The sequence below is a fragment of the Mastomys coucha genome, unplaced genomic scaffold, assembly GCF_008632895.1.
Source record: "Mastomys coucha isolate ucsf_1 unplaced genomic scaffold, UCSF_Mcou_1 pScaffold6, whole genome shotgun sequence".
Taxonomy (NCBI): Eukaryota; Metazoa; Chordata; class Mammalia; order Rodentia; family Muridae; genus Mastomys; species Mastomys coucha.
Genome location: NW_022196912.1, coordinates 98,543,098 through 98,556,319, shown reverse-complemented (window position 1 = coordinate 98,556,319; position 13,222 = coordinate 98,543,098). Strand labels below are relative to the sequence as shown.

The 13,222-nt window shown below is 48.7% G+C and overlaps 2 protein-coding genes across 14 annotated transcripts in view; one reads left to right on the top strand and one right to left on the bottom strand.

The window, feature by feature from the left end:
* Zfyve1 (zinc finger FYVE-type containing 1) overlaps nt 1-3,722 on the top strand; it is a 76,516-nt gene extending 72,794 nt beyond the window's left edge. For all 13 annotated transcript variants that reach the window (XM_031357125.1, XM_031357123.1, XM_031357121.1 and 10 more), the window contains one exon: nt 2,237-3,722. In XM_031357125.1, coding sequence (XP_031212985.1) covers nt 2,237-2,469 — 233 coding nt within the window. In that variant the 3' untranslated portion in view covers nt 2,470-3,722. The remainder of the gene's footprint in view (nt 1-2,236) is intronic.
* Nucleotides 3,723-7,513: 3,791 nt separating this feature from the next.
* Dcaf4 (DDB1 and CUL4 associated factor 4) overlaps nt 7,514-13,222 on the bottom strand; it is a 22,556-nt gene continuing 16,847 nt past the window's right edge. The window contains 5 exon segments of the mRNA XM_031357730.1: nt 7,514-7,776; nt 9,498-9,612; nt 9,882-10,055; nt 11,403-11,500; nt 11,615-11,721. Of these exon segments, the coding sequence (XP_031213590.1) occupies nt 7,514-7,776; nt 9,498-9,612; nt 9,882-10,055; nt 11,403-11,500; nt 11,615-11,721 (757 nt within the window).

The following is a 13,222-nucleotide window of genomic DNA, read 5'->3' as shown; positions in this document are numbered from 1 at the left end:
GGGGGGGGGGGGGGGGGGGGGGGGGGGAGCAGCTACTACTTTCCTGTTTGAAGAGAGAGGAAGTTTGCTTCTGTAATTTTTTGCTGTTACCGAGCCTGATTCGATTCAAGGAAGGGGAGCTGGAGTCTCAAAAGGAAAGCCTGCCAGAGAATTTGTTACCGTAGTTTAGTCATGAATTTTGTTTGTGTGCATATGTGCTTGTGAAGGTCAAAAGGTAACTTTTAGGGTCAGTTATCCCCTTCCAGGTCATGATGCTTGGGTGGGGGAAGTGTCCCTAGCTGTACCTGCTGAGGCCTCTCATTGGCCAGGCTATTGCTAATTCAGCATTTAAGACCCTTCTCTGCATCACTTGTGAGGTGTAGTTATAACCAAAGTAGGAAGAAAGAGAGGAGAGCAAGTTTGGCTACAGGACTTGGCAGGACAGGTGGCCCTGGGGTGAATTTGGATGTAGGGTAAGGGAGAGATCAGAGTAGCCTGAGAGAAAAATGGGTAGGCCACAAAACAAATTCTGAGCTTTTTTTTTTTTTTTAAGATTTATTTATTCATTTTATGTATGTGAGTACATTGTTGCTGTCTTCAGACACACCAGAAGAGGGCATCAGATCTCATTATAGATAGTTGTGAGCCACCATGTGGTTGCTGGGAATTGAATTTAGGACTTCTGGAAGAGCAGTCAGTGCTCTTAACAGCTCAGCCATCTCTCCAGCCCCAAATTCTGAGCTTTTGACTCATTGGCATTAGAATAGGTGGATTTGCCAGGGTTGAAGTTCAGATTACACCCACCCAGAGCTACCTGGGAGGGGCCTGGGCTGCCCTCACAGGGAGTGGTTTGCTGAGCTCCCGTCATGTTGGGTTTGGCCTGTTCTCTCTCTCTCTCTCTCTCTCTCTCTCTCTCTCTCTCTCTCTCTCTCTCTCTCTCTCTCTCTCTCTCTCTCTCTCTTTCTCTCTCTCTCTCTCTCTTTTAAACTCGTACTGCAAGAGCAACAAGTGCACTTTTTATTTTTATTTGTGTGTGTGTGTGTGTGTTTAACCTGGTTTCTCTGTGTAGCTCTGTCTATCTTGAAACTCATTCTGTAGACTGGCCTTGAACTCGCTCGGGCCTGCCTCTGCCTTTGCTTCCTGAGTGCTGGAAATAAAGGCATGCACCACCACACCCAGTTTACTGCAAGCATTAACTACTGAGCTGACTCTAAGTCCCGGGCATATTATTTCTCTTAGTTGCTGGCTGCTTTAAAAGGGGTTGTTAATGGCTGGGTGGTGGTGGTGCACGCCTTTAATCCCAGCACCTGGGAGGCAGAGGCAGGCGGATTTCTGAGTTTGAGGCCAGCCTGATCTACAGAATGAGTTTCAGGACAGCCAGGGCTATCCAGAGAAAACCTGTCTCAAAAAAACAAAAAAAAAGGGGGGGGGGAGGAGGTTGTTTATGATGACTCAGCCTGAGAGAGAAGTTAAGTTTGCTTAGTCCCACAGTCCCCGTGCTCAGTGGTGCTAGGATCTGACTGAATGTCTCACTGTGGAGTCTAGACTTGTTTGTGATTCCTTCAAGTGCAGTGAGAGTACAATCACTGTAGTGGCTGTCACTCAGTGTGATGGATAGAGAAACATCTAGACCTCAGCTACAGGTCCTGTGGTCAAGGGTGGAAGAAGCCTGGCATCTTTTCTGTCTTTTAATAATTTATCTGTTGTGTTTGTGCATGAGGGGTGCTCACTTGCATGCATGTGCCACGGCACACACACGAAAGTCAGAGGACAACTTGTCGAGTTGGCTTCCTCCTTCCACCATGTGAGTCCTACAGAATGCACTGCAGTTACAGACACCTACGGGGCAAGCCTTGCACCCTGAGTTCTGTCCCTGGAACCCATGTAATAAAGGAGACTCGACAAAGTTTACTCTGACTTCCACTCAGAACACTGCAGCAGGGGTGTGGATGTGGTTCGTTTGGGATTCCGGAGTCCTAGGTCTAATCCCCTGCATCAGCTGGATGCAGTAGTATACACCTCTTCCCAGGACTGGGGAAGTGAAAGCAGGAGGATCTGAAGTACAGGGTCATCCTCAGCAACCATGAGTTTGAGGCTACCCTGTGCTATATGCCTCATAAAATACATAAATAAAAATAAACAGAAGAACACAGCACAGTAATGGTTCTGTGTGCAGTTGGGATGACAAGCCAAAATGTGTCAGAGGGACTCGGGGCAAGGTTCCAGTGTCCTGACTGTTGTTCCTTCCCTGATGTAGGCCTGGTGAAAGATGCTGCCAGGCCAGCCTACTGGGTGCCCGACCATGAGATCCTGCACTGCCACAACTGCCGCAAGGAGTTCAGCGTCAAGCTCTCCAAGCACCACTGCCGAGCTTGCGGACAGGGCTTCTGCGATGAGTGCTCCCATGACCGCAGGGCTGTCCCCTCTCGAGGCTGGGACCATCCAGTCCGAGTCTGCTTCAACTGCAATAAAAAGCCCGGTGACCTTTAACCCCAGTTCCCTCTCCAACTCCTTCACAATTCCTTAGGTTCTCAGGGTTAGAAACAGAAGTCTCACCGAGGTAGGCCCTCCTCCTGGTCACCTGGTGTGGTGTGTGGTGTGTGTGCCACTCTCACATTCCTCCGTGGAGGTGAGCCTGGCGGTAGATCCGAAGGCATGAACCACGTCAGGGCAGGGGCACGGAGCCCCTCTTAGTAAAGTGGAATGGACCAGAGTCCATTGCATTTATTTCACTTAAAAATAATAAATCTCTCTATATATCTCCATTTATCCATCTAGAGGGGATCTGGAGTGATCAGGACTGCTTCTGCTTTGAAGACTTAGCCTGGTGTGTCCCCAGCACAGAGATGAGGTGACACTGGGAGTCAGTCTTTCTCACAGAGCTTGGCAGTGTCCTTTTCTGCCCTCCCTCCTGCTCCCCAGCTGTCTGAATGGCTGCCTAGGTTTGAACCTCCTGCTTGAAGCAGTCTTGGTTCTGGCCTGTACTAGACAGAGGTCTGGCTTCGTGTGTAAGCTACTGGTATATGTAAGGGACAGAGGGCTAGGGTCTTGAGACATAAAAAGTCAAAATGCAGGTCCTTGTGGCCCCTGTAGTTGGGGAGTCCAGAAGGAGGCAGGTCTCCCCGAGCAGGACATCTGCTCCCTGATGCTCTGTCTGTTAGGCTTTCTTAGAAGCCACACCCAGCTCCTCCCCTGCCCCTGGACTCCAGTCTGTCCCTTCTTAGGATTTTTATTGCTCAAAGTGTCTTATTCTTTGTTCCCATACATACATCCCCTCTATTGGGGGTGGGGGGCGGGTGACCACAAGAAACCTTCCAGGGAAACAGCACAGAATGGACTGTTAGTTATGTTTTATAAATAAATAAATAAATAAATATTTCAACAGATCATGAGGAAAAACATTCTCTTTGGTTCTTACAAGAGAAACGAAGTGAAAAATGTTTCTCAAAAAGAGCTTGGACATCATATGGATCATGACTGGAGACTGTTGTGCTGAACTCCTGCCAGGTGGAGTTCATCTCAGTGGCCAAAAAAAGAAGAATCAGAGCAACGATGGTATTGATTGAACTGATGGGTGGGTGGAGCCTCGGGGAGGGATGTGGGCAGTCATTCCTGGGGTGTGTATCCAGTGATGTTAGCCCTGGAATGGACTGGTCCTTCTTAGATCTGCCCTTTCTGCCTTCCGAGGCCCTATTCTAGAACTGTATCATCCATTCACCACTATAAAGGAATCTTCTGCTGAACACAGCTGTGTTGGCTCGTTTTTGCTCTTACATCTCCTTTTCAATTGATAGAACATAGCTGGTGGCTAGCAAAGCAGAAGTCAAGAGAGACATGTTAAGAGGGGTAATATTTTACACATAGTACATCAGCTTATTATTCAGATGAGCTTATTTTTTTCTAAATATAGATCCATAAGCCCATTTACAGTTATATACCCAGACTTAAAATGGAAAGTCTGAGCTGGGCAGTGGTTGCACACGCCTTTCTTTAATCCCAGCACTTGGGAGGCAGAGGCAGGTGGATTTCTGAGTTCGAGGCCAGCCTGGTCTACAGAGTGAGTTCCAGGACAGCCAGGGCTACACACAGAAACCCTGTCTCGAAAAACAAAACAAAACAAAAAAAAGTTCTCACCATACTGTAATCCTTCCTCAAACCCTGTCACAGAGTGTTGGGACATTGAGAGCTAGGCGGCTGCAGTCAGGCCAGAGGTGGCTGGCCTGCTGAGTTGTAGCCTTATTGCAGCTGTTGGGTTTGGGTTTGTCTCTGACATCAAGTCGTGGTGTGGTTGGACATTCCTCCTGGTCTGCAGCTTCCGTGTTTCAAACATGTCAGTCATCTGTGAAGGAATCCTGTGGTGTTGGGCCTCAGTAGGGCCTTGTATGTCCTAGGTGTGTGCTCACCACATAGGTGTATCTCCAAGCCTCTGCTTCCTACCTGGACATCCACCATGTCCCAGTTCTCTGTGGCTGTTGACACTTTGGTCTGCAGCTTTTCCTTCCTTCCTTCCTTCCTTCCTTCCTTCCTTCCTTCCTTCCTTCCTTCCTTCCTTCCTATTCCTTCTCTTCTACCTTTACTTAGGGACAGCTTGAGGAAGAGAGGTGGAATGTGCCTGTGTAAGGCCCTGGTCCGTCTTTGCTAAGACACTTAAATGTGAACCCTGCTAACCATGCCATGGGGGCATTTCTAGCCTTGCCCCAGCCCCCTATTCCAGGCTCTTCTCATAGAGATCTCACAGGAAAATCTGTGAAACTTTTTTTTCATGCTGTTGAAATCAGTGCAGGAGAGGGAAGCACACTAGGGTCCAGAAAGGGGCTGCTTTTTCTTGGCCAAAACAACAATGGAATCCCAGCCTCTGCTGTGGAGTGGGGGTGGGGAGAAGCTAGCTAAATGCTAGCTGAAAAGGACCTGAAGAAACTTCCCTCAGCTGTCAAACATATCAGCCTAGTTCTCTTTCTCCAGCTGGCTGCCACAAATCCCGCCAGCACATGGATTAAGCATGGCTGTACTCCAGGAACACCCTGTAACTCTCCTCACAGAAAGCTCTCCTGACACCAGTAGCACAGGCCCCTTCCCCCACCCTCCTCACCAGGTGTTCTGTACGGTTTTTAAATAACTGCACAAAGCTAGCTTACAGGTGAAGATGGTTGCTCACCACAAGCACTGTGAATAGAGGTCTTGGGCGGGACCAAGTGGTCTCCCAAGGGGCCTGATGGGAGCTTTATGCATATCTTGCGTTCTCAGCTGGTTGGCTTGTTGGTTGTTTGCACCGCCAGGCAGTGTGTGAGTTCCAGCTGTGTTCACCAGCCTGGAAGGTGGGCGTCGGTGCTCACGTTTTTTTTATAGCTGCTTATAGCTGCCACGTGGGCTCAGGTTTGGGAGTGCAGAGCCCCCTGCTGTCAAGCCCTTCAAGGCACCTTGGCTCTTCTGCATTTCCAGATAAGGTCACAGTAGGTTTTCCTTAAGAGGGAAGGGAAGCCCCTGTCCATTACTATCAGCAGGGCTTAGCCGTCTAACCCTTTTCGATGTTCTGAGGTTCAGGGCACGTGGCGGCAGTGACGCGGCTCTGTGCCCGGAACCGGCTCAGAGGTTACACAGGTTCTACTTGGGAACGCAGAGCTGGGCTTCCAGGTGTTGGTAAAACAAAAATCCTGTCGCAATGGTAGTTGTGCAACCGTGTTTACATTTCCAGCTTTAGAATCATCTTCAGGGAGGAAATTGAATCTGCGCCTGCAGCTTGTGTACGCTCATTAATGGAACTAGTTTCAGTTACTGTTTATAAGACACTGTATATAATCCACCCTCATTAGGCGTCTGTTGCCACCTTGCCCCATCTACTCATCAGAGTTCTCGACTCTACACGAGCTACCTGGTGATTTGCAGTCGACAGAACGCACATTGCTTAGTGCTGAGTGATCTAGCATAGCTACTGCCATGTTTTAAACTGCTGCTGCTTTGTCCTGAACTCCCTATCCTCACAATTCCACAACTAAAAGAGCATGTATTTCCCAGGCTGCTGTAGCCTACCTTTGTGCTTTCGCTCAGGCTATATACAACTCTGAAGAGGAAGGACACTGTCGCCAGCGGTGCCTGGTGCTTGACAAGCGTATGCCATATCACCAAGCAGGGATCCTGGCTTCAGCTGTAAGATGACACTGATAATTATGTTACTATTTATTCTCTGACTCCTTTATGAATTGTTACATGGATCAAATAAAAAGTGAGCTACTAAAAATAGTAGATGATATTTTCACCCATCTTGAGGACTTGGTTTTCTGAATGTTATATTAGGGCACTGGGGGGAAAGATTAATGTTTACCGTATTTGCTTACTTGGGGAGTATCCTGGCTATCAGGAATATGTATTTAGAGACAGATAGAACATTAATTAGAATCCAGAGAGTTGTGTTCCAATAAAGGCCATGGTCTCTTGTCAGACACTCAGTCTCAACAGGAAGGGAGCCAAAGGCTAACAATCCCACCCCACGCTGTCGCCTTCTGCTTTCCCACTGATTACTGGGGACAAGAGAGGATGGATGCAGAGGACCAGAGCTGAGCTTCTGGTAGCATGAGCAGAGCAGGCCAGAGCGGGTATAGGAGGTCAACCTGCACACGGCCAGCAAGCTGTTAAAGCTGCTCTTGAGGTCTCTAACCCCACTGGCAAGCTCAGTAGGTATTTCCTTGGGCACTTGGATGCAAGAGCCTAGAGTTCAAGATCTGAATGAGGCTGGGTGTGCAAAGCCAATTTATTTGACCTTGGGTAGAACTGGCAAGCCAAAAGCTGCTGCCTCTTCCAGCCCAGAAGATGCTGAGAAAGGAATGTTCAGGGCTGTTTGGAGCCATAGCACTTGGAAAGATCCATCTTCCTGTCCAATACCCAGGCATGGTAACAAAAGAATCTGGGACCTATCGGGACTGTTTGAGAAGGCCATGTATGATGATGTCAGACCTGGTCCTGAATCCTCAGACGCAAAGCCATGGCTGCTTTTCCTTCTGCACCCCTGCTGCCCCTTTCCAGGGCAGAAGAGCCCTTCCCAGGCCTGCAGCACTCAGGTGCTCTCCTCCTCACCAGGCAGCAGCTTTAATCCTGCTTTGCCAGGCTTCATTCCACAGCCTACTTTGCTAATGAAGATGTATATGGAACTCAACAGGCAAAGGAAATACATACCTTTTATGATATGGCCTTTCATGCTCTGAGCCTTTACTGACATTATTCCACATAATATACTTTGGCAAAATTAGGAAATTTGAAAAAATGTATTTTTTTTATTTTATGTGTATGGGTATTTTGCCTTCATGTTCTAATCCATATCCCATGCATGCCTGGTGCCAAGGAGGCCAGAGAGGGTGCTGGATTCTCTGGAACTGGAGTTTGAGATGGTGGTGAGCTGCCATTTGGTTGATGGGAATTGAAACTTCGTCCTCCGGAAGAGCAGCCAATGCTTAACCATTGAGCCATCTCTCCAGCCCTCCACGTCAGTCACTTTACATTCTGCCCTCTGAGGCTGAAGGACTCTGAATACAGCAAGAACCATTTATAAAATGTCCGCATTAGAAACAGAAGGGAGTGCTCACCTGCCCTCCTCCTGACTGTCTGGGCAGGATGAGCTGTACAAGAAACAGTAAAGGTCCTGTTGGACAGCCATGAGCAGCCCCGGGGCACCCCGGGGACCTCCAAGCCGAGGAGAGAAGGCCACACTGGGAATGTTGGCCTTGGAGGTTGGGCATGGGGAGGGTATGGTTCTGAGCAGGTGAGCATCTTGGAGGCTCCAGATTCGTGTGTAGCAGTCTTGGCCCACTAAGAAAGAAGACAAATAACACAGCCGGTTAGAAGATGAAAGGTTATGTATGGCAAGTAGATATTGCTTCTCACAGCCTCTCAGGGCCAAATGTGACTGTACTAAGCCCAAACACAAAGCCCCTGGTACAGTAGTTCTTGACCTGTGTGGTGTTACTCTCTTTGGGTCCCCCTTCACTGGGGTCGCCTAAGACCATCAGAATTACAGTTCATAACAAAAGCAAAATTACAGTTACAAAATAACAATGGAGATAACTTCATGGTTGGGGTCACTGAAACATGAGGAACCTTATTAAAAGGGTTGCAGATTGAGAACCACTACACTGGGGAAAGGTATTTCTGCTAATCCATTTCTTTTCTTTTTTGGGGGGGGTGGGGGGGTTGAGACAGGGTTTCTCTGTATAGCTCTGGCTGTCCTGGAACTCACTCTGTAAACCAGGCTGGCCTCAAACTCAGAAATCCGCCTGCCTCTGCCTCTGCCAAGTGCTGGGATTAAAGGCATGTGCCACCACTGCCGGCAATACATTTCTTAAAATTAAGACCATGAGTTGGTCTGCTGCTCCACAACCCCAACTGGCTGCACGTGTTCAAAATACTAAGGACGTCCTGGCTGGCTGTGGCGCAGCAGTGGCTCAGGTCAGCCAGTGCCCTGGCTTATTGGTAGAGGTTAAGTGGGAGTCCAGCCCACCTTATCTAGATGCCAGGCAGCTGGATTCCTTTGGATGAAAACTACTACCTAGGAAGACCTTCCCACTTTGTTACACCCCAACAGAGCAGATGATAGCTACTTCTGGTTAAAGAGTTCAACTTGAAGTTCGCAGGACTCCAAGTTATGACGGTGTAGCATGGGACGCCATGGGCTGTGGTGGCCCAAATGCTAGATCTGGGGGGTGCTTTAGCAGTCAGATTTCCAGTGACCACTCGGTGACTCTGGAACTCTGCTGCCGTGGCAGAGGATGTACTTGGAGGATGTGGCTGGCTGTTGTAGCCAGGCAGACACTGCCTGCCCCTCAGCCAAGGCTCATTATGTGTCTACCCCAGCACAGGAAACTCTGCCGAGACCAAGACTTGAGGAGAATCATTTTAGGAACAAGTCCAGTGCTGGTGCTGATGAAGATGGTAAGTACATTTAAGAAAAGTAAAAGTGCAGTAATGCCGCTTAGCTCCCAAGAATTTTCATGGAACAGGTGAGCACTTTCTATAGGAACATTAGCATACAAGGCTTCTGGAAGACTGAGAACATGTCAAGGGCCTCCTGTTCCTTATGTAAAAACCCTGATTTGGGGTTGTAGCCTGGAAAGAGTACAACCTGTAGTCAGTATAACTCCTTCAGGGCTTGGTGGCCAGACTGCTGCTGCTCCTTGGTAGATAGTGGGTATGTTAGGCCAGGATCTAAGCACCTTAGGTACCCTTAGTTTCTCAGCATCCTCTTAGGGGAGTAAGCAGAATGGCTCATGCTCTCTTAAGTGAGCATTTTAGGCAAGATGCCTGATGGAATCCTGTGATTCAAAGAGGCCCAACGTCCAACTCAGTCCCTACCTGCCTGTTTCAAGGGTGCTGCCTGCCACTGACATGTTGACAGAGGGCTGACAGAGGGCTAGCTATTGATATCTCAGTGGTCCATAATTCCCTTTATTTACCACTTTCTCTCTCTGATGTTTAAGAGGTGAGAGCCTTTACAGGTAGCACCTGATGGATGGGACCTCCCAATCCCCACACACCTGCCACCAGGATCCCTTCCTCCTCATGCATATGCAGGGGCAGGTAGGCATACTCATTCACGTGGCCTTCATACTGTCTCACACATTTAGTGGTCCTCAGGTCCCACAGCTTGATCTGTAGGCAGAAGCACAATTGGTTACCTGGGAAGGGTCTAGAAGGCACACAGCGACTGCTAGGTATGCAGCCTTCTCATATTATGAAGACTGATGTCTCCGACTCGTAAGCCTTATGTCCATTAGAATCACAGAACAGAGGCCCTCCGCACTTCTATCTTCTATCTAGGTAAGGAAAGGAGCTCCCAGAATAGCCCCTACCCTGGTGTCTTGGTACACCTGTGTGCTATGCCCTGCACCCTGCTACCCTGAGGCCTGAGGTCACCCTACCTTTCCAGCCATGTCTGCTGCCATCAGGTATTGCTCCTCCTTGAAGACCTGCACAGAGGTCACTGCTGAGTCATGGAAAATCTGGGTAGCCTTCCAGCCCTTGGATTGACTTGGAGAACGCAGGTCAATGGCAAAGATCTCCCCAGAACGACAGCCATTAAACAGCAAAGGAGTCTGTGGAGGGAGGAACAGTGCCCAGTTTTTGCCAACTGGCAGAAAGGAAGGGTATGTCCTGGCATTGGAGCCGGTGGAAGTTTGGGTCTCAGTGGATTTAGGAGGGAAGCTGATTCTTTTGGTTTTTTTTGCTTTTTTGCTTTGTTTTGGTTTTTTTGAGGCAGGGCTTCTCTGTCTGAACTGGCTGTCCTGAACTTGCTTTGTAGATCAGGCTGGCCTCATAACTCAGAGATCTGCCTGCCTCTACGTCCTGAATGTTGGGATTAAAGGTGTATGCAACCACATCAGCTGGGAAGCTGAGTTCTTGTAAGAGGGTAGATGATGTAGACCCTGTGTCTCCTCCAGTGTCACTGTGGTGTGTAGGGAAATCCATGATCCCCTTAGGCTGCTTTTCTAAGGCCCAAGTGATGTCTCCCTGTATCCGCTATGGCTCTGGTGAGATCTGGGGTGTAGTTCTGCTCACAGGTCAGTTGGCTCTCTCCTCCACTCTTTTAAAGAGAGTTTGCTACAGCTAAGTCCTTGAAATTTAGTAATGAAGACAATTTAATTTTAAATCTATAACTTGTAAGTTCTTTACGAAACTAACTAAGGCTATGAATCTGCACATTAGATTAGAGCTACACATTGTATTGGTGTGTGCTCCAAGGGTGGAATGATAAGCAGGCACTCTACTCACGAACTGCACCCATAGTCCCAACTTAGAAGTTTGAAAATGATCTGTCCTGATGAATCCAATATTCAAGATCAAGATCTGCTAACAACTGGCTCAGGAGCTTGGGAGACAGTTCCACACCAGCCAGGGTTTGCTCAGCTCAGACCCTCTCCGTGTAGCCTGTTAATCCTGCTAGGCCTGGCGGCCCATACCTTTAATCTCAGCATTCCAGACAATGAAGCAGAAAGACCTCTGTCAATTGGGGATAGCCTGGCCTACATAATGAGTTCCAGGCCAGCCATGGCTACACAGTGAGTGGTTTCAAGAAAACCAAATTAAGACAGGCAGTGGTGGCACAAGCCTTTAATCCCAGCACTTGGGAGGCAGAGGCAGGTGGATTTCTGAGTTTGAGGCCAACCTGGTCTACAGAGTGAGTTCCAGGACAGCCAGGGCTACACAGACAAACCCTGTCTCGAAAAACAAAAAACAAGAAAAAAACAAACAAAAAAACAACCAACCAATAGAAACAACAAACCCAAACAAACAAACAAACAAACAAACAAAGTAGCCCACTGATCCTTCCCACAGTTTGTTTTCCTTGTAAAAGGCACTGGCCCAGCAGGGAAACCCAGTTTCACTCCCACAATGTTCCACTGTAGAAAACATTCTAGTAAATCCTTCCCAGTCCAGCCAACCTTGACTGCAAACTGCTGGGCCAAGACATCACTGTTGGTCCCGTATGACTGCCGGTGTCCTGTCACCACATTGGTCAACAGGACCCTCCGAGACAAACCTGGTGGAGACAAGAAACAGATGCTGGCAATCTGGGGAAGAGGAACTGCTGGACGGGGGTCTTCAGGTCTGTGGAGTTCTGTACTAGACACCCAGGGAGATGGCCACAGCTCACCTGTACTGAAGCAATTATTTGCCTGGACGTTCAAGGACCAGGCACAGGACCAGGCCCCGGGGATCCGGAAACTGCAGAGCATGCCAGGCTGGTCTGTACCTGCCAAGAGAAACAAGGTAAAACAGGGCTGCCTTCTAAGCTCAGGGACATCTCTCCACGATGCCAGGCTAGCAACCACAGATCCGGGACAGCACTGGGATCGAGGCTTAGACCCCCATCTGTGAGTTAGGTGGGTCCTAGAGTTCATATTTGCAACAACCACCCTCTAGCCATATGCTGACGAATTTCAGGGACAGGGCCTTTGGGTAGTAACTAGGATTTGATGAAGTCATACAGATGGAGCTCCCAAATAGCAATGGTGGATTTACAACAGAGAGATATCAGCAGTAATGGGTTGCCCTCCCCAGAGGTTGTCTCAGCCTGCTGGAACGCCCAGCCTCAGAACTCTCGGACCAAGACTTCAGTTTCCTTATCTGTACAGTGGTAAGATGCATGTCCCACAAGCTGTTGGGGCAGTGAGATGCCAACAGGTCTAAATGTTCATGGCTTTGTCTACTTCCACGAGGAACCTGTAGGGTTGGCACTGTAGCAGACTTTTCCCTGTTCTAATTAATTTGAATATTAATACAAGAAGCCTGTGACTGGCCAGGGAAAAGGGAGGCGGAGCTAAGAGTTGCAGAGACAGAGCGACACAGAAGAAAGGAAGGTAGGAGAGGAAGACGATCCAGGTTCCACTGGCTTTAAATAGCCACAGGTAGTTATGAATATCATAAAAGGATAGGATAATTGGGATAACTTGTCTAATCCAAGGTGGGCAGCTTGTGAATTGAGAATGTATTGTCATATAAATTTGACTGATTAATTATAAGCTTCTAGAGTTTTGATTTTACCAGGTTACTGGGGTTTGGGACCGTTGACCACATGGGGTGGATGGCTGAGAAGAAACAGGGGCAGCTCTGAGGCAGGCGAGCCAGAGCTGGGAAGACAGCAGTCACAGGCTAGCCAAGGGGCAGAGGTGGCAAGACCGCTGGGGCAGAGTGGCTGGGTGTAGTGAAGGAACTTGCCGTTCTTTTTAATATTTCCCACTACAGGGCACTGCCTCCATCTTCCAGAGGTCAAGCAATGTGCTTGGATGTGGGAATGCAGTAGCTGTACTTTGGGCCTGCTTTGCCTGGAGTCTGCACTCATGGAGTTGACCCCATCTGGTAGATGCTAACCTTCTGAAAGTCTGAAGACGGCATGCAGAAGTCTGCCGGAGCCAATTGCTGTCAGCCTGTCAGCCAGCCAGCCAGCCTGTCACACATGGGAGCTTAATCAATGCCTCTGAATGATCGCTACAGGCAGCTCGAGCCAACGTTTTAATGTCTTGCACTGGCTAGTTATGTGCACTTTTGTTCTAGTTGCTGACACAGCCTCAAAGGGTTTGCAAAAAGCTTCAAACGCTAAAATGCAGCAATCCTGGGGCAGCTCCCCCTCAGTGTTGCCCATGCCTCCTCATGTGTTGAACTGGGGCCAAGCCAGCTTCTGGAACCCACATCTCAATGACCCCCAGGGAGACAGAGGACACATCCTCAATGCATTTTTTTTCCAAAGCTAAAGAAAGGACTC